General features: G+C 38.8%; 1 protein-coding gene and 1 pseudogene across 4 annotated transcripts in view; both read right to left on the reverse strand.

Annotated features, from left to right (window-relative positions):
* slc9a5 (solute carrier family 9 member A5) overlaps positions 1–22,786 on the reverse strand; it is a 169,890-nt gene continuing 147,104 nt past the window's right edge. The window contains exons 11-17 of one of the 4 annotated variants that reach the window (XM_069901419.1): positions 17,818–17,903; positions 14,963–15,089; positions 14,213–14,389; positions 12,777–12,849; positions 8,984–9,121; positions 3,598–3,790; positions 1–87 (exon numbers count right to left, since the gene is read on the reverse strand). In XM_069901419.1, coding sequence (XP_069757520.1) covers positions 84–87; positions 3,598–3,790; positions 8,984–9,121; positions 12,777–12,849; positions 14,213–14,389; positions 14,963–15,089; positions 17,818–17,903 — 798 coding nt within the window. In that variant the 3' untranslated portion in view covers positions 1–83. Of the gene's footprint in view, positions 88–3,457; positions 3,791–6,350; positions 6,454–8,413; positions 8,832–8,983; positions 9,122–12,776; positions 12,850–14,212; positions 14,390–14,962; positions 15,090–17,817; positions 17,904–22,786 lie in introns of those variants that run through there. The other 3 variants (XM_069901420.1, XM_069901423.1, XM_069901422.1) reach the window with 3 other exon arrangements.
* LOC138745141 (U6 spliceosomal RNA) lies at positions 11,843–11,942 on the reverse strand (annotated as a pseudogene).

A 22,786-nucleotide genomic window follows, 5' to 3' on the forward strand; every position in this document is an offset into this window, starting at 1 on the left:
TTGCGTCTCCTTTCCAGGGAAGCTCTTTCTCAGCAGAAGTAGGAGATAATGGAATAATGCTTGGGCTTTGAAGATATTCAGAATTACCTGAGATGTGCAAGTTTAAAACAGTGCATTTTAAGAACATTTAAAAAGGTATGGATAAGTATCCTAAAGAATATATTTTCAAAACAGTTGTTTACTATAAACTTGAAATAAATGCATAACATGAGAGTGAAAGCAATACAAGGTGCAAGTAAGATGAAAATTAACAGTTGTAGAGTTCAAGACAACTTGAAGCAAGTTAAAATTTAGCAAGCCAGACTCTGGAGAGACCATTATCATGCTGCAAGATTGTAAGAGAATAAGTTGTTACCAGTACTAAGAATAGTCAGAAAATATACCTGAAAATAGTTAATTCAAAGCTTCTTCAGTAATTATTTCAATAATAAGAATCTTTAATGATCCTGTGCTCTTAATGATAAAATACAACATGAAGGAGCAGAATTAGGCCATGCAGCACATCGAGTCTGCTCTGTCATTTATATAATTTTTCTCTCAACCCTATTTCCCTGCATTCTCGCTGTAACCTTTGACAATCTTACTGTTCGAGAAGCTATTAACTTACAATTTAAGTATGCCCAATGACTTGGCCTCCACAGAGGTATGTGGCAACACATTCCACAGATTTACCACCCTCTGAAGAAATGTCTCCTCATCTCTGTTCAAAAAGGACGTCCTTTTACTCTGAGTCTGTACCCTCCTGACATAGATTCACTCACTATTGGAAACATCCAGGCCTTTCAATATTTGTCATGTTTCAATGAGATCCCCTCACACTCTTCTAAACACTGGTGGATACAGGCCCAGAGTCACCAAACCCTCCTCATAAATTAATTTTTTCATTCCTTGCATCATATTCTTGCTTAAAAATTAGCTCAAATTTGCTTACGATTCTCCAAGTGTAGTCTGATCAACACCTCAGCATTACATCCTTACTTTTATATTTATGAATAAACCATCCATCAATTTATGGAGAGGGGAAGTTACAAATCTGCCAGAAATTGCTGGGCTATTTGCACCAGTTTACTATTACTTAAACAGCAGATTACCCCAAACTTTCTCATAAGATCAGAGTATTGTTGTACTCGCGCAATACTTACCCAATAAACAATCCATAGAAATTAAGGCTAGTATTTAATGATTTGCAAACCATTTTAATATGAAGATTAATGTTTCTGCAATGCTTGCCTCTCCTTGAACGAGAGCAGTGGAACTACTGAGTCTCTTTTCTGCAGGCAGTATTGCTAGTGCTTTTTAAGATTTTTTTTTCCATTGTCTCTTTCTGCCCCCACTCTAAATACATTTTTCTGTTCTTTGTCTTTATTAGTCATTATTATTTCACCCTCTTCTCGTTCCAGCCAATCTTCTGATTCCTTTTCATTGTTAAATAGCTTAAAACAATAGAGCCCATCATACAGGAGCCTGGTTGCTTGCTATCCCATTGCACTTGCTGCAATCAAAAGGTTGAGCTGAAATGTATTCCACCTGTTACAAAATGCCACCACACTGACAGTCAGAACGTTCCATCATCAGATTTCTCATAAACTACACACATAGTTCGACTCTCTAACAAGGAATGTTACAAGGATCATTTTAAGGTCAGGGAATCACAACTTTCGCTTGCACTTTGCTCGAATTTCAAAAGCAGTAAATTAAAAACTGCAGTCATTATTTTATAAATGTTGTATCCATTGAACAAGCAAGTTGCCCTCTGCAAAATGTTGCATCCATAATTTAAACACAAATCACTCTGAATTATCTTAAGTACTTTTACACACAATGAATGAATTAATAAAGAATAAAGTTAGTGGCAATCATGTTGCTTGTTCATCTATAATCTGGCCATCACTTCACGTCACTCCATGATGCTGAGGAGCTGTTTCATTCCTTCATGTATTCATCATTCCAAATTCTCCAATTTATTCTCAAAACTCAACTCACTATGACAACTTTTTAAAATAAAAGCCTTTTTATCACTCATAGCTGACACTGTTTCATTCACATACTAAGCAGTGCATTGTATTTAGCATTCCCGATTAAATACTCCACACCGAACACAGACTAAAGTAAATCAGCAGAGATGGTTGGCATCAGCAGCTTTTGCGATCCACACATGCTCTAAACACAGAAGCTGATCACCAACCGCTTCAAGAAACTGATTAAAAACAACATGAGTATAAACTTCTGATATGGGAATGCACTTGCTCATACAAATGTCCTAACTCAAACCATGAACTGCTGCAAAATATTGTATGCTTCCAAAGTTCTGAAGATTTTTATTTCTAATATTCTTGAAAAGAAATTGCCTCACATGAGGAATATACCCTGCAAGTAGTTACTGAATATTATTATAAATTGTCTTAAAGGAACTGGTTTGGTTCATACAGTTAGATAGATTTATTCTCCAGGTGCTCTTAAGCCACAAACTAGAACCCTTCAATACTTGGTTCACTCTGGTTTACCTCACCACTCAGGCCACACTCCTACCTTTCACCTCTAAATTCACTCTTTCTCCACGCTATCACATTTCATTCCTTGGCTCACTCTGGCTCCCATTATCCCTCAGTTCACATTTTTTGTTTCAGTCTGTCACCTTCCCACTCTTATTGCCTTAATCCATGATGGCATACTCCATTCTTCTTTCCCTCCCTTGTGTTGCCTCTGTGGGAATCTTCCTGACAAGTCCACTAACTCCTGCTTGCACTTTTATACACCCTGTTAGATCTGTTCATTCCTCTTATTTCCATTAGTACTATCCTCTGCCTCAGCTGTGTCATTCAAGAAAGGTACCTGCTGTTGTGTGACATTGATCTCATTCATTACCATGAGGATCTCTGTAGATTATTTTTCCCTTTGAGGCTGCAATAGACTCCAGGGAAATAAAAAATATTTGCAAATAGTGCACTCTATGTGGTTGCATTTATTTATGTATTGCGATATTTCCATGTGATTACTTTTGCACTTTTACATTACAATTTTGTACTGGACTTTCATTATATTTCTGCAACTTCAACAAGGAATCTGGGACTATCTTGCAAAGGATCTCACACCAACTAGCAATTTTACCCATTTTTTTGTGGCAAATCACACCCCAAAATAATTTACTTTGTCATTATACATATCATCATTACTGTAGCTTGTACATTATTAAACCTTTACATGTTCAAAATAGTTTTTAAATAAGGCTGTTTTTAAAAGCACAATAAGTGCATACTTTCTCACGAGACCAGTGTACAAACTATTAGTAAGTCCAGAGAGGTTTTCAATTTAGTAAAAATATCTTCATTTACAGTTCTATATCACAAGCAGGATTTTTGAGGAATCTGTGTGTGCAATATCAGATTCAATTTCTCTCCGAATTAAATTACATTTTCCTTCAATAGCCTACTTAAAAATTAGCAAAGAAATGCAAAGATTTTCTGATTTTTATACATTAATATTGGCTTAGACTAATGCATCTTGTATCTTAAGAGTTCTCAAAGGAAAGTGTAAGTATCCCAAACTGAGGAAAAGAAAGAAGGTAGAGATAATGGAATCGATAATTGCATTATTTACTGTTGATTTGTTTGTTGTTGGTCGTTTGCTTCAGTGGACAATTGCGAGTCTGCTGAATTAGTTCTGATCTCGTGGAGATGATCGTAACCCGGCCGCACTAGCTGAGAAAGGATGGGTTCATCATTTTGAAATTTCCAAGGTGGATCCTTCTTGCAAATCTCCGATTCTGTGCCATCACTGATTTGGCTAGTAACTAAAACAAGATTTGAATTATCCTCAATGGAGTTTAACACCAGAAAAGAAAATGCGAAACCTAATGTTTGATTTAAAACAAAAAAAATTTAATTGATGGCCAAGAAGTGGAATAAGGAAGCTTGATTAACCTGTGCCTTTTTGATATGGCACATAACTTACACAAACTCATAATCAAGATTTAGTTAGATTCATTATCTTTGCATGCAGCCAAGTGGTCAAATTAAATATGTGCTACCAGCAAATGACTTGCAAAAATGATTAAAGCTACACCTTCATATCCAAAAATAGAGGTACAATGTGGCTACAACTGATGGGGCAAGTCATTTGATACATTTGGAAACTTTCTGGAAGCCATGGCAGATCACAGGAGAGAGGGGGAAACCTTACCTTCAGTTGTAGTTCTGGAGGTCTTGGAAAGAAAAGTCCTCTGACTACACAAGACTAAGTTGCTCTCTGGAGACATGGTTAAGTGATGAGAGGAAGAGGTGTTGGTAAGGTCAATACCAGGAACAACGATTCAAACATGTGCATGGAGTAGCATTCACAAATATAGTCATGGATTGTGTAAACATAACCAGTTCCCATTTTCTAAAAGCTAAACCACCGATCTAACATTCAATACACCGGCATCACCTGCCTCCCATCAATCTCCATCTATTAAATCTGGGACCTAACATTCAGATATCATAACCCCACCCATTTCACCAATTCTACATGCTTAGGTTTCCTTCAAATCTCACGTTCATATTGCCCAGCTTTCACACACTGCCAGTTGCTCAACTGCAACAGACTGGAGAAGGCATTACCTAACTAGCACCAGTAACATCTAACTGATGGGTGATGAGCATGGGTTCAACAGCTCACTCCCCTCAGATCAGAGTATGAGCATTTCTTAAATTATCTAGCTGATTATTTTAGTATCCACCATGGTCTGTGGTCTTCAAAAGCAGCAGAGGTATTGCAGAAGATGAAATGCTCACACCCATTCCTTCTTTTCTAATGCAGGTCTTAATAGCTTCCTCTCTCTTCGTTATGACCCTCCCCTTATATCTTCTCCCCTTCAGCAGCCAAGAACCCCCAGCTGGTCAGTTGGTGTAAGTTACTGGACCAGTTTCCAAAATTTTGTGCCAATATACCTGAGGGCTCCACTCATAATCTAAAATTTACCGCACTCTCGAGAGGTCTCAGCCCTTCAAATCAACAGCCAGTCTGACATATAGCCAACCTGGAGTGCAATTTCTACCTCCTGTGATGAATAAATGCAAGAAAGCACAATGTAGCAAAATTACAATGAAGGAGGCAGCTACCACTCAAAAGGACACATGAGAAGTACTCATTCCCTCCCTCCATTTTCTGTGTATTTCCAACATTTTGTGTTTTTACTGTGCATTTCCCATAACTTCAGTCCTTGGCTTTTCAATGCACAGTGGCTGTCAGGCCTGTGTGAGGTTGCACAGAGGGTGCTGGCACCAATTCCAACCATGCCTATGGGTTTATGAGCAGATCAGAAGCCCATCCCACTGGCATGGGAAGTCCTGGTTGACTCCATTTGGAGACCAAAGCATCACCCTGTATCTGGTGGCCAACTCCATAACATTATTGTGTTGAGGGTGGCATCTCTGGATACTGATGGAGAATCCTATCTTTGTTTGTAAAGCTGCCTCCTTTGTTGCACAACAGTTTCATTTATTTATTTGTTCTCAGGAGGTGAACATCACTGACAATGCCAGTATTGACAAAGCACCTACGATCTGGAATCACATACTTCCTTACATGAGTTTTTCATGACTATTCAGTCGTTCCATGGCTATTTTTATTGAGACTAGCCTTGTTGAAATTCAAATTATCCATTCTATCAGGACAAAAGAAGGTCCTTGTCACCATGCTGGTCTGGTTTGGTGGTAGGATGATAGAAGGCCTAGATGACCAGCATGAGATGATGTTGTAAATTGAACACCCTGCTCAGGATCCTCCACATCCATCTCTGGAAGGTTCCCCTTTCCTTTTATTTAAGATTCGGAGAAAGGGCCACTATATTCAAAGGAGGACATAGGTGCAGTAACAATCACGGAGACCAAAAGTCAATGATCACCGTCTCTGAAGAGTCTTGGAACTCACTTGTTCTGACAATATCAAATTCCACACTTCTCACACAACCATCCTTTGAACCGATGGCCAACACAGTATACAAAATCAATGATCCCTTTAAATGGTTCAGGTTGAAGGTTGGGGGTATGCCAAGAAATGTGCTTTGGGTTTGGATTGTAGTTTCGACATGAGGAATGATCTGCTCACCCTCTATGTGCCAGAATTCTAACTAAATAGCCACAATGTAAAAGTTATATTTGTGACTTGACCTCATGATCTGAGGGGAATATTGGAAGCACATACAGTGATGAATCAATAGAAATACAGAGTGCAATTTCTTGGCCACTGCACTCGTATAAATCCAAGAGATTTGTAAAAAAAAAATCAATTACAACTTAGTCTCTGCTCACAGAATTAACCCCACAGGCAGCATTTAAGTTCAAAACTGAAGTGTTTTAATTGCACCTTGTGACTGATACTTCAGTCTTCTTTGCACATTGTTGAACATGGGTGAATCATCAGACTTTGAGATGGTTATTTGTTGCTGTCACCAACATTTTGAACTTTATATTGCTGCAGATGGGAATATGGTGTTTAATTATAGCTTATAGCAAAATTACAATTTAATGAAGAAACATAATTGCTATAGGGCAGGAAATTCTGCCTTAAACTTTCCAAGTTACCTGTATGCACCATGTGGATCAACTCTACAAATGAAGACTTACAAAAGTCAACTGATCTCTCAAGTGTGGCTGAGTTAGAAATAAAAATCACTATTTTCACATTAGGGAGTGGAGCACTGGGCTGAGGCAGATGTATTCATTCTGAATGGGATCCTGGTGAAAATAGTTATGGTTTATCAGAAATTGTAACTGCTTTCGGAAGTAACAGATTTATATTGGAACATCTGGCACAAATAGAAATCTCTCCAATCCCACCCCACAAGGTTCATTACACCATCTTGTTGATTACGCCAAAAATTCTGATGGATAAATTAATACATCATTTGAGTCATTTAGTGTGATTGCCTCTGACTCCCTGAAGGCAAAGGATTGCCTTTTTGATGTAATTTAGTACTCACAGCATCACAGAAAATGTATGACACAGAGGTAGTGCATTCATTCGATTGTGTCTTATGCTCATCAAAAAACAGCTAGTCTCCTTAATCCCACCCATTCAGCGTTTCAGCAGTTACCCTGCAGGCCAGAATCCTTCAAGTAATCAAGCCCATACTCAATGAAAGTGATGGAGTTTATTATCCTTTCAGAAAATGAGAACAAAAATCTTCATCTCACACAAACCTTGCTGACAAAGCCCTCTGCTTGTTGTCCATTTTGCCAAGGAAAACAAGTTCCTCCTCTTTACCAAATGACTAGATTTTCTAGGTTTCAAATGATTCAAAGTTCTTTTATTGTCATGTAATAATCCTCCAATTTGAACTTTTCCTCCCGTCAGACATTGCCATTTTTGTTTTATTGTAAACATGTTTATCACAATTCTTGCACTTAAGTCTAAATCAGTAATATCTGCAGAACATCCAGCAAGGGATAAAGCACCAGGCCTTGTGGAACTCGAATTATAACAGCCATCCGGTCACAAAAAACCTAAACCTGTCATACTTGTTTCCTACAATTAAGTCAGTTCTGGATCCAATTTACCGCTCTCCCTTAGATGCCATGTGCCTTTCGGCTTTTGACCAACCTGCCCTCTTGGACTTTGCCAAAACTTCTAGTTAAAATTTAAGAGATTATTTTGGACAAATTATCCTCATTATTCTTTTTTGCTACTTCATCAAAAAATTAATTCCATGTATTACGATGCAACTTTCATTTAACAAATCCATTCTGTACGTCTTTGGTTAACCTATATCTTTCCGAAATAAGTTTTATTTTGTTCCTAACAAATTATTCTAATAACCTTCCCACCACAGAAGTTAAACTATCTGGCCTGGATTACTTTGTTCATCTCTTTTTCTCATTTTTACAATGGTATAATGTCCACTCTTCTGTCATCAGGGATGATTGAAAATCACAGAGATCCTCTGTAATTTTCTCCTTTGCTCCTTTTAACATCCTGGAATATATTAAGGCTGGAAGTCTGTCTACTTCTAAAGGAGCTAAATCCCTTAAAACTTCCTATTTTGTTATGTTTATCCCATCCAATACCTCATACTCTTCCTCTTTAACTACAACAAGATATTTATATTTCCGAAAGACAGTTGTAAAGTATTCATTGTCTACCTTTACACATTTTGCTACTGTTTTTGGTACTTACTGCATCTTGCTCTTTATACATGTAAGAAATTAGAGTATTTCAAACTTTGATATTGTCTGCTGGTGGTATTTTTACTCTCTCTTTGCTTTCTTATTTTCCCTTTAATATTGCTCCAACATTTTCTCTTTTTGTTATGAACACCTTCTCAGCAAAGACAAATTACACGAATCTCCCTGTTCCTATGTTTGGCAGATTTTAATTTATCACCATCAGAAATTGTTCATGGTATCACTCCCTTATTAAAGGGCCACAACAACTGGAGTTTTGGAGAATGTGACTCTAACCAGTTGAGGTTGAGTCTGCTATATTTCATTTGGAAGTGGTAAACATACTGTCTTAATGTCTTACTCTTGAGACGTGCATTTTTATTGGGCTCTTACACAATGCAATTGGAAACTTGGTTTAAAGTTCATTCCTACTGCATGGATTTCCCAGTTCTTAGGAGATGCTGTGGGGAAAAGTTTGCAGGAAATGCCACTTCCACAAAATATGTAACATTTCCAGCAGCTTCTGTGGGCCATAAGACTGCTTTGATCATTACAGCCTCACTGTTTCTTCTTAACAGCCCCAAAGGCCACTCTCTCTTCTCACCACCAACGACTTGCAGGATGACTTTCCCTTTATGACAGTTATCAGCTGCCTAGCAGCCACCATCTAGGGTGTCTCTTGGTTGCTTGCTGGGGGAAAAGAAAGCATGTAAAAAAAAAGATAATTTGCCAAGATCTCCAGACCCAACTTTGGTGAATTCTTCACCCATTCTGGTCTTTCTCAGATCCTGCTTGTAAATATCAGGGCTGGGTCTAATTTGGTTTATAAGTCCATTCAGTACCTGAAATTTTTCTTTCTTCTAAGTTCCCATCCACTGTGCGTGCCATGAATGTAATGCCTTCATCATTCTCCTGCTCTTTTACCTTCACAGTGTGCTCCTTTTCCTCATCTTCTGAATCAACTTCTACAAAAACCGGAACTAAAGCCAATAGAAAGAAATCATTAGTTCTATTGTAAGCCAAAATGAGTGTCCTTCCTATAATAGTCTTTTCCACTTTTGGTAATGTTAATCTGAGTGTTGAATGATGGGTTTCAATCTGTCCAATATTCAAAACACTATTTGAAAGGAAGTGGGGGAAAGGCATTCAACCTCAATTACTCGTAATTTAGTTGCAAATGAGCTTTGGTCTTTAATTTTGGTATTCAATTCCATTGACATCTATATTGCGCATTTGATGGTACTAATCAAGAACAAACTCTGAGGTGAAAGTATGCCTGATAATGATCATTTTGGCTACATTGACATTGCTATATTTTCAAACATCTATAGTTGCTGACACCTTAATGATATTAAGATTCATAACTCAAAATCTAAATTCACATTTCCCAAGCTGGAGGTATTGAGTTTAAGCAGGGAGATTCTGCTACAACTGTACAGGGTACTGGTGAGGCCGCACCTGGAATACTGCATGCAGTTCTGGTCTCCTTACTTTAGAAAGGATGTACTGGCTTTGGAAGCGGTGCATTGGAGGATCACCAGGTTGATTCCAGAGATGAAGAGCTTAGCCTATGAGGACAAATTGAATATATTCACTGAAGTTCAGAAGAATGAGAGGAGATCTTATAGAAACAGAAAGCTATCAAAGGGATGGATATGAGAGGCAGAAAAGTTGTTTCCAATGGTAGATGAGACTAGAACCAGTGAACATAGACTCAAAATTTGTGGCGGGGGGGGGGGGGGTGGGGGGAAGGGTGGTAGATTTAAGATGGACATGAGGAAGAAGTGCTTCTCCTAAATGGTGGTGAATCTATGGAATTTTCTGACAAGAAAGCAGTAGAGGGTGTCTCATTAAATATATTTAAGACATAGTTAGATGGACTTTTGCATAGTAGGGTAATTAATGGGTAAGAGAAAATGGCAGGTTGGTGACCTAAACCCATGGCCTGATTAGCCATGATCTTATTGAATGGTGGAGTAGGCTTGACAGGCCAGATGGCCAATTCTTGCTCCTGTTTCTTATGTTCTTATATATTGGACTGATCATTTTTTTAATGTTCCCCTACTGTCATATTTGATCCGACATCCTTCATCTTCTGGCTAATATCCTTTTCTTTTACCACATCATGTTTTTATAGTACTTCATAACAGCGAAATATCTATAAGTTGAGCAATCAATATTGATGTTTTGGAAAAGTGACTGAGTGTGTAGGAGTTGATATAAAATAGGTGCGTTGGAAAGTTGTAAGGGGGCTCAAAGTCATTTAAGAGAAATAGAGACAGGTTAAGTGAGTGGGAAAGAAGTTAGCAGATGCAGTTTCATGGTGGAAAATATGGGGATATCCACTTTGGAAGGATTAATTTTAAAAAAAGAAAATTATTTAAATAAAATGAGTCTACAAAGTTCTGTGATATGTAGAGATTTGTGTATCTTAGTAAATGAAGCGCAATATGGTGCATCAGGTCATTGAAAAGTCTAATGCACTATTGACTTCTACTGTGAAGGGCATGGAGTAGGTAAGTTTTATTACATCTTTACAGGGCACAAATGAGAGCACATCTGGAATACAGGTATGTGCCGCTAAATGTCTGTTCAGGCAATGAAAGATGGCATATACATCCGTGGTTCCATAATTATTCAGTTACTGCAAGCAAATCCGCAGCAATTTCGAAAAAGTGATCAAAACTATAGGAAACTATATACCCAAACTGATCCGAATGCCCCACGCTCTCCCCACAGCTCCGTATCAGTCCCCACACTGATCCCATTGCCCTGTGTTCTCCCCACAGCCCAATGTTGGTCTCCACACTGATCCCACTGCCCCACTCTCTCTCCCGAAAGCCCCGTGTCAGTCCCCAAACTGATCCCACTGCCCTACTCTCTGCCTACAGCTCAGTAACAATCCCCACACTTGTCTCACTGCCCTGCTCTCTGCCCACAACCCTGTGCCAGTTCCCACATTGAACCCACTGCCCCTCTCTCTCACCACAGCCCCGATGTCGATCCCCACACTGACAAATAAAAAGCTTTCAGGTACACTACAGTATCCCATATATTTTTGCTAGGTATATAATATGGTGTTCGCTCAACATCCACTTTGTGTAACGCCCAATTTCTCAGAGCATATCGTGGACGTTAAGCGGCACATACCTGTACTGAAAAAATGGCAGTCTTGCTGGAGCTGCCGTAACTACAGTGCTGTTGGTACAGATCGACAGAGAACAGGGAGCAGAGACACAGTGCTCCTGCAAGATCCAACCGCCAGTGTGACTTCCATCAGCTCTGCACAGGCCTTAAACAGCATATTAATGGAACTGACAATGGTTTTATTTAAAAATTCTGCTACCGCGGGGTCTGCTTCCAAGATGGCAGTGCCCACGATTGGCAGCACCCATGATTAGCCATTCCAGGGAAGATGAGGACTGGCGCAGGATACCAGAAAAGACTTCATGAACAGAAATTTAGAGGCTAGACTGCCAGATGCAAACCATAGCAAAGGTGGAATGCTTTGGATCTTGGAGGTTTACACCTCCACACTTTGCTCTTGCCATCACTCTGATACAGGAAAATCTTGATCTCGTCTGTCCACACAGCCTTTTTCCAGAATTTTGCAGGCTTTTTCAAATATTTCTTGACAAACTGTAATCTGGCCATCCTTTCTGGGCTAACTAGTGGTTTGCATCTTCCAGTGCAGCCTCTGTATTTCTGTTTATGAAGTCTTCTGAGCATAGTATCATCCTTATGCAGGGACCATGTTAATCTTCTCTGTATCATTCCAATTTAAGCACATTATCATTGACAAATCCACAACTACCTCCTGAAGAGTGTTTCTGATCACATACATTCGGGGATTTTTCTTCATTTTGATGAGAATTCTTCTGTCATCAGCACTGGTGGTCTTCCTTGGCCCACCAATCCATTTGTGATTACTCAGCTCATTAGTACGTTTTTTCTTCTTTCAAACTGTTGATTTTGGTAATCCTAACGTTTGGGCGATGTCTCTTATTGTTTTATTCTTGTTTTTCAGCCTCATAATGGTTCCTTGACTTTATTGGCAAAACTCAGGTCCTCGCGTTGAAAAATGGGATCTACAGACTCCAGAGGTGGTCAAAAGCTTAGAAGCAAGCCTAGCTCTTTTATACCTGCACCAATGAAGCAATTTAGACATACCTGAATACTCACAAATATATGTGAAGCCAAATGTCCCAGACATTAGGGTGCCCTGAAATTAGGGAACTATGTATAAAAAGTGCTGTAATTTTTAAATGGTCCTGTAAAATGTATACAAATAACCTTGAATAAAGTCTGGAATGTGCACTTTAATTACATGTGAAATGTTTGATTATAAATGTAAAACTGTGGAGCACAGATGCAAATAAAGGAAAAAAGTGTCTTTTTCCCCCAAACATTATGGAGTGCACTGAATATATGGATATATTCTAATTCATGGTCACCTCCCTGTTCATTGGTGCCATTTAATGAAGGTGAATTGATTGATCATCTAATCTCATCATGAGAATTTTTTAGAAAAAAATTTCAACATATAATATCTTGAATTTCACAAAACAAAAAGATCATGAGTAGGGAACAAATGTCCTTTTAAATTGTGAATAAATTAATTAATCTCTGACTTACTTGTGTCATGCCAGTTCACATTTTGCCGCAACTTATCGTTAGGTACTTGGCCATTAGCACCTTCAGCATTTCTCTGTTGAAAACCACATAAAAGCACACAATAAATTCAGCATGAACACAAAATTAGGCAGATTGTTGATTTTTTAAAACTCAACTACTTACCATTAAAATTGGGAGCATAAGGCTATTCATTTTTGTAATTTATACGCACTTTGGTTAAAAGAACCCAATTTCACATTGATGTTACATCTGTTCATGTGAGGTGTTGCACATTCTGTGGTGAAAGAGGTTAGTGCTGAATGTGTCCATCAAATTCCAGGACCATTAGCCAAAGCTTCCAATGGCACAAAGCACAAGTAAAGTGGAGAAGGAATAGAGTGCCAGACTTACCATGCACATTTCAGAGGGAATACAAGTCATTCAGATGCAATATAAATGTAGTCAATTGCCCAAGTATAAAGGAAAACACCAGAATTAAGACTTATAGACATCTTTAGCCTAAGTCATCAACTATAAAATGAATAATTTTTAAGTCCTGCCCATTTTTAGTCTCCACTGAAATCAGTATCAGATGGTATGTAAATCCAAGTGATTGTACAAGTTCCCCATCAGTGAGTTATTTGAGATTTTTAAAAATTTAGACATACAGCATATTGTCCTACACCCCTGGTATGTATTCAAACAGTGGGAGGAAAGTAGACCCCCGGGGAAAACCCACGCAGTCATGGGGAGAACGTACAAACTCCTTACAGACAGTGCCGGACTGGATCACTGGCGCTGTAATAGTGTCGCGCTAACCACTATGCTACAAATTTTCTTCAATGATGGCACAAAATGAGTTAAAAAGAGGAATTAGTCTGCCTTGATAGAGTTGACCATTGTTCACAAAATTAAAAGGGGTGAAAGGTTAACATTATTTTCTCTCAGGCAATGCATGACTAAAATTTTCTATGTCTGGCCCCATTCTGCTCAAAGACTTTGATCAGAAGTAAGTGGACTGAAAACATAAACAAAGTCTTCTAAAGTTTGTAAAAGATACTTGGTGGCTGCTTTGCTTTTGTATATAGAAAGTTGCCAATTGACTATTTTTGGATTATAAAATATGAATTGAATTATAAATATACACCCAAAAGTTGATTAGACCTTCACAGAGTGCACTTTTGCTATTGATATATAATGCAGGTACGGAGGAGGAGAATGTCTTGAATATATGGCTCCAACAACATTGAACTAAAATGGAATCTGATGTAGAAGGGGCTTTCACAATTTTTTTTCTGCCTGAAGCACTCTTATACAGGATTCAACTTATCACTGAAAGCAAATATGTCTGTGGAGCAGGAAAATTTTAAAGTCAAACCCCTTTCATGTGGATTATTTTTCCGGTAACAACAAACGGTGAAAACGTACCATGGCCTTAAAATATAAATACAACTTGCCTTTTTCTGACATTTGTGCTCTTTTTTATGTCTACATTTGTTCTTTGAAGGGTAGACATTGTGTTTGGTGGATTTGAATGACTCAAGACGACTTCTCATGTTTCGTTGGAAAACTTCTCTTTCTTGCCTTTCTTGATCGCCTTGAGCAACGAAATGCCGACTGTAATTTCCCTGGTACTGGTGCAGCATGGAGCAGACATCAATCATAATAAAATCACACACACAGAGTGCCGACAGTATAAGAAGTTAATAACTGTCAAAGTGCATCAACTGTAGTCAGTAATTGAATCTGTATGTCCAGCTTTTTCACACACTCTGGGTTCATATAATGAGATACATTTCCTTTCATTTTATCTCATAAACAAAAGGGTAAACCTTTAAAAATGGCTAAAAACATTGGCATTCGTCTGAGTCACGCTATCAGCAGATTAAAGAATTCGAGTCTTAAATTTCAACAATATGACATTTGAGTTGATATATTTGGACACATTTACACAGTTGCACATTGTATTCGTATGTGAAAGAAAAAAATAATTTTCAATACATGTTCAGCATGGCCTAACACAGAGTTATGACAAGAACAAATTTTAAATCATTTTTCTCCTCGTCTTTTTGGGATGTTTAGGCCGATTGTGCACCCTCATCATGCTCTGGTGCAACCAGCTAACTGACCATGGTTCAGACCCGATCCATTCTACTATATTTGGGTTAGATGTATCTGTTTCTCAGTACGATATAAATATGCCTTACCCTTCTCCTTGGCTTGTAGAGGTTCTCTCTTAAGACATGGTGCATCACTGTGTCTTCCCGATCTCTGCCACTCCTAACTGTGTCAATTACTTGCAAGTCTAGACACACTGCACTGCCACTTTCCCTCCTGATATATTAAAACAAACAAAATGAATGCACAAAAATAAATTCCAAATATCCTTTTATTGAAATATATTGTCACTTTTTAAATATATTTTGTAGCCCAGTTGACTAGGGATTCTTAACTCTACCAACAACTTCATGAATGAAAGTCAGAGTTCAAAAATAGCCTGGAGGAAGCAGAAGCAAAAAAAAACTGCGGATAGAATAAAATGGACATTACGTAATGCAAAGTAATTTATTATAATAATTTTAAATAATCCAATTTAAACATTCTATAAGGAGGTCCACTGTTTCAAATTGTCTGTGTCGAACGATCATTTCAAATGAAATGAAATCAGGCACAGGCATCTTTAACTTCTCTCAACTCGAAAGGAGGCAAATCAACTTCTTTAGACAATAGACAATAGGTGCTGGATAAGGCCAATTAGCCCTTTGAGCCAGAACCACCATTTATCAGATCATAGCTGATCTTTCCTTTTCAATAACCAATCCCAGCCTTATCCCCATACTTCCCTTAACTTCCCTACTGTGATAGTACAGATCTATCACCAATGTACATAGTGTATATAGTTACTGTATCTAGACTGTGCTTACAGCGATTGGCTGAGAGCTAAGCCACACCTATTGTTTGGGCCTTAAAGGGTTGTGTCCCTAGCCAGGTCGGATCATTCCGGACTGGTCGGCCACCTGTGAAGAGCTCCGGTCTTTTGCTAATAAAAGCCTTGGTTTGGATCAACAAGTCTTTGGTTCTTTCGACGAGCTCTACACCTACCCACAAGAGGCTTATCCAACTCTCTCTTAAATCTATCCAATGAATCCGCCTCCACTACACTCTGTGGCAATGCATTCCACAGACCCACAACTCTCTGGGTAAAAAAAATTCTCCTCATTTCTGTGTTAAATGGCCTTCTCTGTATTCTTAAACTATGCCCTCTAGTCCTAGTCTCACCCATCATTGGGAACATGTGCTCTGATTTCACCCTGTCATGCCCTTTGATAATCCTAAATACCTCAATCATATCTCCCCTCATCCTTCTAAACTTGCATATAATCCAAGTCTTCCTAACCTATCCGCGTATGATAATCCTGCCATCCCGGGAACTAACCTTGTAAACTCCCTCTATAGCAAGTATGTCCTTTCTTAAATATGGGGACCAGAACTGCACTCAATACTCCAGGTAAGGTCTCACCAGGGCCCTGTACAACTGCAGGAGGGGTTCTCTACTCCTATACTCCAATCCCCACTTTATGAAAGCCAACATACCATTCACCTTCTTTACCGCTTGCTGAACCTGCATGCTAGTTTTCAATGACTGGTGAACAAGTAGGCCCAGATCCCTTTGCATTACCCCACTCCCTAGCTTAACACCATTTTAATAATATTCTGCTCTCTTGTTTCTGCCTCCAAAATGGACAACCTCGCATTTACTCACATTAAACTTCATCTGCCATCTTTCCACCCACTCCCCTAAACTGTCCAAGTCCCCTTGCAATTTCCTGACATCCTCCTCACTCTTTACACGACCACCCAGTTTAGTGTCATCTGCGAATCTGCGTATGTAGTTATTAATCCCCTCATCCAAATCATTTACATAAATGATAAACAACTGAGGGCCCAACACCGACCCCTGTGGGACCCCACTCGTCACATCCTGCCATCCAGAAAATGACCCGTTTATCCCAACCCTTTGTTCCCTATTTCTCAACCTAAGGAGAATGCTGAAATTATAGATGTAATAAAACATTTAAGAAATAAAAAGGCACAAAATGATATATGTCCTCCACGCAATAGTTATTTCTCCATTTTATATTTGGTTCAGTTTGCAATGACAAAAATATTACTGCACCAAAGGCAGGTCTAAGAGTGACTTGAATGAAAAACAGGACAAAAGATAGTGAAATCTATTCTTCCTTCCTTCCATTAAAGGTTAGCTGCTCAAATCAGTATTGAGACATTAACAAACACCATGTACACATCCTATCTATTGGTATTAATTTCCAGTTTCCATTTCAGAAACCACAAATCTGGAATGTGCAACAAATGTTGAAGGTGCAGATGTGCTGATCACCAGCAGGATCAGCAATGCATTAAACCTGTTTACACCAAGTTATGGAAAAATAACACTGCAGAATCAGGCAGTTTTCTTAATGCCTTCAGCTCTGAATCACAAGCCAACACTTTACATGGTCATGATGGAAAAAAAATCAATAAATCTGATAGCAATAAATAAATTCTTATTTTTATAATGAAGCATTAGACCCTGTCTCTGTGTTGATATTGCTTGTAACAGACATAAGTAACTCAATCGCAGCATCACATGAACAACAAACCCCATCGAACACCGAATTTCATGACTTGTTCCTGACAATAAATTCTGATTCTGATTCTTAAGTTCTGGTCAATGCTGCACCACATATTTAATATTCTATATGCTTTTAGTATGCCCTCAAATAAACCTGAGAATAAAAAATGTGTCAATGTATTTTCTGTGCAGAAATTTTCCTAAATATAAATAAGTCTTAGAGAAAATCTGACCCATTATATAACCTTTGTTGGCAACCTCATCTCAAATACTGACTGAGGATGTTTATATCACCCTCCTTTTGCCTGCCGTGGCCAAAGATAGAAATATGTTTCAGGCTAAAGACTGAATGCCTAAACTGTCCCCGTGCAGACATGGCTCCAGCTCTGAATTAAAGAAATTCATGCAAACATCATGACTGGTACTCACAGGAGGTTTGTTACGGATGTTTCAGAGAATGATGTTCTACTTGGCATAGATGCAAATGAGAATTTTCCTGATGACATGTGTCCTCCCTTTAAAAAAAAAGTTACACTTAATATGAAAAGCTGCAAAATATATTTACTCCTCTCAAAGTTAAAAATAAGGAAATAATTTGCACCCTTTGAATATCAGGAGGCAACCTTAGTATTACCTTCCCAATTTGAATCGCTCACTTCTCTAACAGACAGCGCACTTATCCACAGACAGAAAGCAAATAGTTCAAAATAAAGACTTGTTGAAAAGAATTTGTATGGATCAGAGCAGAAAAATTTGATTTTGGGTCTTATTCAACTGGAATTTTGAAATCATCATGAATAAAAAGACCAGGGTTTGAACTGGGAAGAGGAATAAATAGTATAAAAGTTCTAATGAAAGGTCTTTAACCTGAAACATTAATTCTTGTTTCTCTCTCCACACATGCTGCCTGATCTGTTGAACAGTTCAAGCATTTGTTGTTTTTATGTATTATTGAAGGAGCAAATAAATCATTTATAGTTCTTGTTCCTAATTCAGGAACTGTTAGGAAAATGTTATGTTTGAACATCCACTATAGATTTAGTCTTTAATTACACTTTCTATGAATTAAAATAATTCAGTGTTCAGCCATATGAAGAATTTAGCTGAGCTTATAATGGAACACTACATACCCGTCAAACATTTGAGAGAGGGTGTGAGGAAAGAAAAGAAACAAATCTGTTCTCCTTTGAGGTACAGTATACTAGCCTTTTCAGGCAAAATTTTAGGCAAGTGACCTGTGCTCACCTTTCTGAAAATTGTACCCTGTAAATAACAATGAAATCCCAGTACCAGTTTTCACCAACTTGGGAAGTTGTCGTCACTATTCTTTACTTTGCTCTATCCATATAACCATATAACAATTTACGGAGCAGAAACAGGCCATGTTGGCCTTTCGAGTCAGCACCGGTTCACTGATTTTGTGCACCCTCTTCAGGCATTGGTCCCGGTAGATCTTCATTCAATAATGATGGACGAATTCAATGCAGGTGGAAACAGATCCCGTTTGGATCTTGTATTTCTGCACACTTGTTGTTTCTGATGAGATTCTGAGTGATGGTCAAACCAAGAACGTATCATTTTATTTAATTCTTTTTAAAATTTCCCTGGTACCAGACTCGGAATTGATTGAAACAAATACTAAATACGTGGATATATATTCATTTTAATACAATTTTCTTGACCAATTAATGTCAATGGTAGATCCTTCCATTGATTTAAGTCAGACTTAATCTTGTTTAACAAAGGTAAATAATTTAAACCATACAAATTCTTCAACTCCTTATCAATAATTACACCTAAGTATTTAATCTTCTCTGACCATTTAAATTTAGTAATTTGCATACAATCTGAATAATCCTCATCAGATATAGGTAATATCTCACTTTTAACCCAATTTACTTTATATCCAAGATTAGAAATTTTCCCTCATTAGAGTGTCACATCATGAATTACGATATCCAATACCTGATGGATCTTGACCACTTCAAATTTTTCTACACCCTTCTATCACTTTAACCTAGCTACTCTGAACTGGCTGCACCCTGATCTCTAAGAATGTCATCTTCTCAGCACACCCTCACATCTCTCTTTTTTCCACAACATGACAACCAAACATCAGACCATTGTCCCCCATGTAGTTGTGGATCTCATTTTCACAGGATATCTTCGATTCCTCGTTTTCCAACCCTGTAGCATCACACAGCCCACTCTACCTTCTGTCAAAAAACACAAACAGGACAGATCGTTGCTTTGCAAGGCTACAGTGACCAATGACTAAGGTGAAGTCAGATAAAGTCTCTATTTTTTCTTATTGTATAAATTGAGCAGTTGGAACGGTAGTTGGGGCAGTGGTATGCTCTACTTGCAGGATGTGGGAAATTAAGGAGACCTCCAGTGTCCCTAATGCTTCACCTTGCTGCAATTTCTTACAGATTGTGTTAGTGTAATGGAGTTGGATGAACTCTGGTTCATACAGGAGGTGGGAGGGGGGGGGGAGAGATAGAAATCAGGCAGTTGGATTCTTGTCAGGAGAGGGAAAGAGAACAGGCAGTCTAAGGTACCCATGTGCCTGTTTCCCTCATGTATACTGCTTTGGATACTTTTGGGAGGGGTGAGGGGGAGCAAATGAGTTACCGGGGAAAAGTCACAGAAGCTTGGTCTCCAGCACCATCTGGCTCTGTGGCTCAGAAAGGAAGGTGGGGGAGGGGAGAGGAGGGCAATGAGTAGAAGAGAATGACATTGATAGGGGACTGAATGGTTAGGGGAACAGGCAGGAAATTGAATAGAGGTGATTGACTCCCAGATGGTATGTTGCCTCCCAGATGCCAAGGTCAGTGCATTCTTGAGAGGGAAAGTGAGCTGCCAGAAGCCACGGCACAAACAGGTACCAACAACTAAAAGAAAAGGAATGAGCTCCTGAAGTATCATTATGGGGAGATAGGAAGGAAGCTAAAAAGCAGGACTTCATGGGTTGTAATCTCTGGATTTCTGCCTGACACACACACCAGTGAGGATAGCAGAAGAATGCATGGCAGGAACCTTAATAAATATGAAGTCAGTGCAGAAGAGGCTAATGTGTTGGAGCATGTTGAGGTTAAGAAAGAGGTAGTGTTGGAGCTTCTGAAAAACATTAGGACAGATGACCCAAGACCAGACAAGGTATATCCCAGGTTTCTATCAGAAATGCAGGAAGAGATTTCTAGGGCATTGATGATGGGTCTTTATCTCATCCTGCCCACAGGTGTGGCATGAGAGGACTGGAGAATGGAAAATGTGGTTTCCTTGTTTAAGAAAAGTAATAGGGAGAATCCTGGAAATTATAGACCAGTGAGCCCTATCTCAGTGGTGGGCAAACTGTTAGACAGAATTCTTGGTGTTAGGATTTTTGATTTTTTGGAGAAGCATAGTCTTATTAAGGATAGACAGCATGGCTTTGTGAGTGGCAAGTTGTGCCTGAGAGCCTAAATGCATTTTAAAGGAGGTGAGAAAACAAATTAATGAAAGTAGAGCAGTGAAATGTGGTGTATATGAGTTTTAGTAAGGCATTTGACAAGGTTCCTGATGGTAAACTCATCCAGAAAGTCATGAGGCATGGGATCCATGTTAATGTGGCTGCAAAAGGCAAGAGGTTGGTAGTAGATGGAATGTATTTGGCCTGGAGGTCAGAGACTAGTGTGTTTCGCAGGGATCTGTTCATGGACTACTGCCCTTTGTGATTTTTACAAATGACTTGGAAGAAGAACTGGATGGATGAGTAAGTTTGCAGATAACATAAAGGTTGGAGGTTCTATGGCTAGTGTAGAAGCTTGTTATAGGTTATTACAGGATTTAGACAGGATGCAGAGTAGGGTGGAGAAGTGGCAGATGGACAATATGGAAAAATGTGATGCGATATATTTTTGGAGATCAAACCTGAATGCCGAGTACATGGATAATGGTAGAATTCTTAGTAGTGTGGAAGAACAGAGGGATCTTGTGGTCCAAGTCCATAGATCCCTCAAAGTTGATGCGCAAGTTGAGAGAGTGGTCAAGAAACAGTATGTTGTATTGGCCTTTGTTAGTTGGGTGTTGAGTTCAAGAACCACAAGGAAATGTTGCAGATCTATAAAGCTCTGGTTAGACCACACTTGGAGTATTATGTTCTGTTTTCGTCATCTCATTTCAGGAAGAATGTAGATGCTTTGGAGAGGGCGCAGAGGAGATTTACAAGGAAGTTGCCTGGATTGAAGAGCATGTCTTAAATGGAAAGGATGAACGAGCTCTGGCTTTTCTTTTTGTAATGATGGAGAATAAAAGGAGGTTTTTTTCAGAGGTGTTTAAGATTATGAGAGGCATAGAGGGCATTGACAGCCAAAACTTTTTTTGCCAGGGTGGCAATAGCCAATACTTGAGGACATCTATTTAAGGTGAGTGGAGGAAAGTTTAGGGCTAAGCTGTTTTGCAGGGAGTGGTGAGTACCTGGAAAGGATAACAGGGGGTGGTGTTGAAGGCTGGTACTACAGGGACATTGAAAAGGCTTCTATATTCAGTAGTGTATGTACTTGTATGTAAGAAAAATGGAGGGTTATGAGAAGGGGAAAGATTGGGTTGTTTGAGAAATAGATGGCACTACAACATTTGCTGAGGGCTATATCTCTAGCCCCACTGAACATATTTCTTTCTCGCAGATTCTATCCTTATTTCCCTAGTCTTGTCCTTTCCCATTTCCATCCATACCACTTTGAATGCTCTCTACCACTTCAACAGTTTCCATATCCCTGGTTTCAACCAATTCAGCTGAAGCCTGCAGCTTGCCCAGACTTCCTGGACCTCTCCCAGAAAACAGAAGGAGAATTTTCAGACACCCTCCCAGTGCTGCCTGACTCCGTTTGCTGAGTCCAAGCATGTGAGTTCCCAGCAGATGAAAGCTGATTTATTCTGTGGGGCAGGATGCACAGGCAAAGGAGCACATAAGTTGTTTTTAGAACATTTTCTAGAACAGAGTTATCATGTAAAGACCAGAGCATGAGTAAAACAACTTAATTATACATCTGCATGTTAAAGTTCCTGTTTCATTGTATGGCTGTGTATGTTTACTAATTAATGCCTAAATTATTGACAATGCAAAGAGACGATATATATCAAGATTAATTTTACATTGAATCTGATTGGGGTCTAATTGTACTTTCAAAGCAGCTCTGAATAGTGTAGAATTCTATTTGATTAGTATGTGTATGTATATACATTGTGGGAGGAGGTAAGATAAACATAAAAGCTTAACGTTCCAGTTCCTTATACAAATCCTGCCTGCTATTCATGAACTTAAAATAAAAGCATCACAATGGTCACTGCCCTTCAGCATAATTAACTGGATGTAAAGCGCTTTTCAGATGTGGCAAGGCATCATATAAAGGCAGAC

Source organism: Narcine bancroftii, chromosome 10 (genome assembly GCF_036971445.1).
Source record: "Narcine bancroftii isolate sNarBan1 chromosome 10, sNarBan1.hap1, whole genome shotgun sequence".
Taxonomy (NCBI): domain Eukaryota; kingdom Metazoa; phylum Chordata; class Chondrichthyes; order Torpediniformes; family Narcinidae; genus Narcine; species Narcine bancroftii.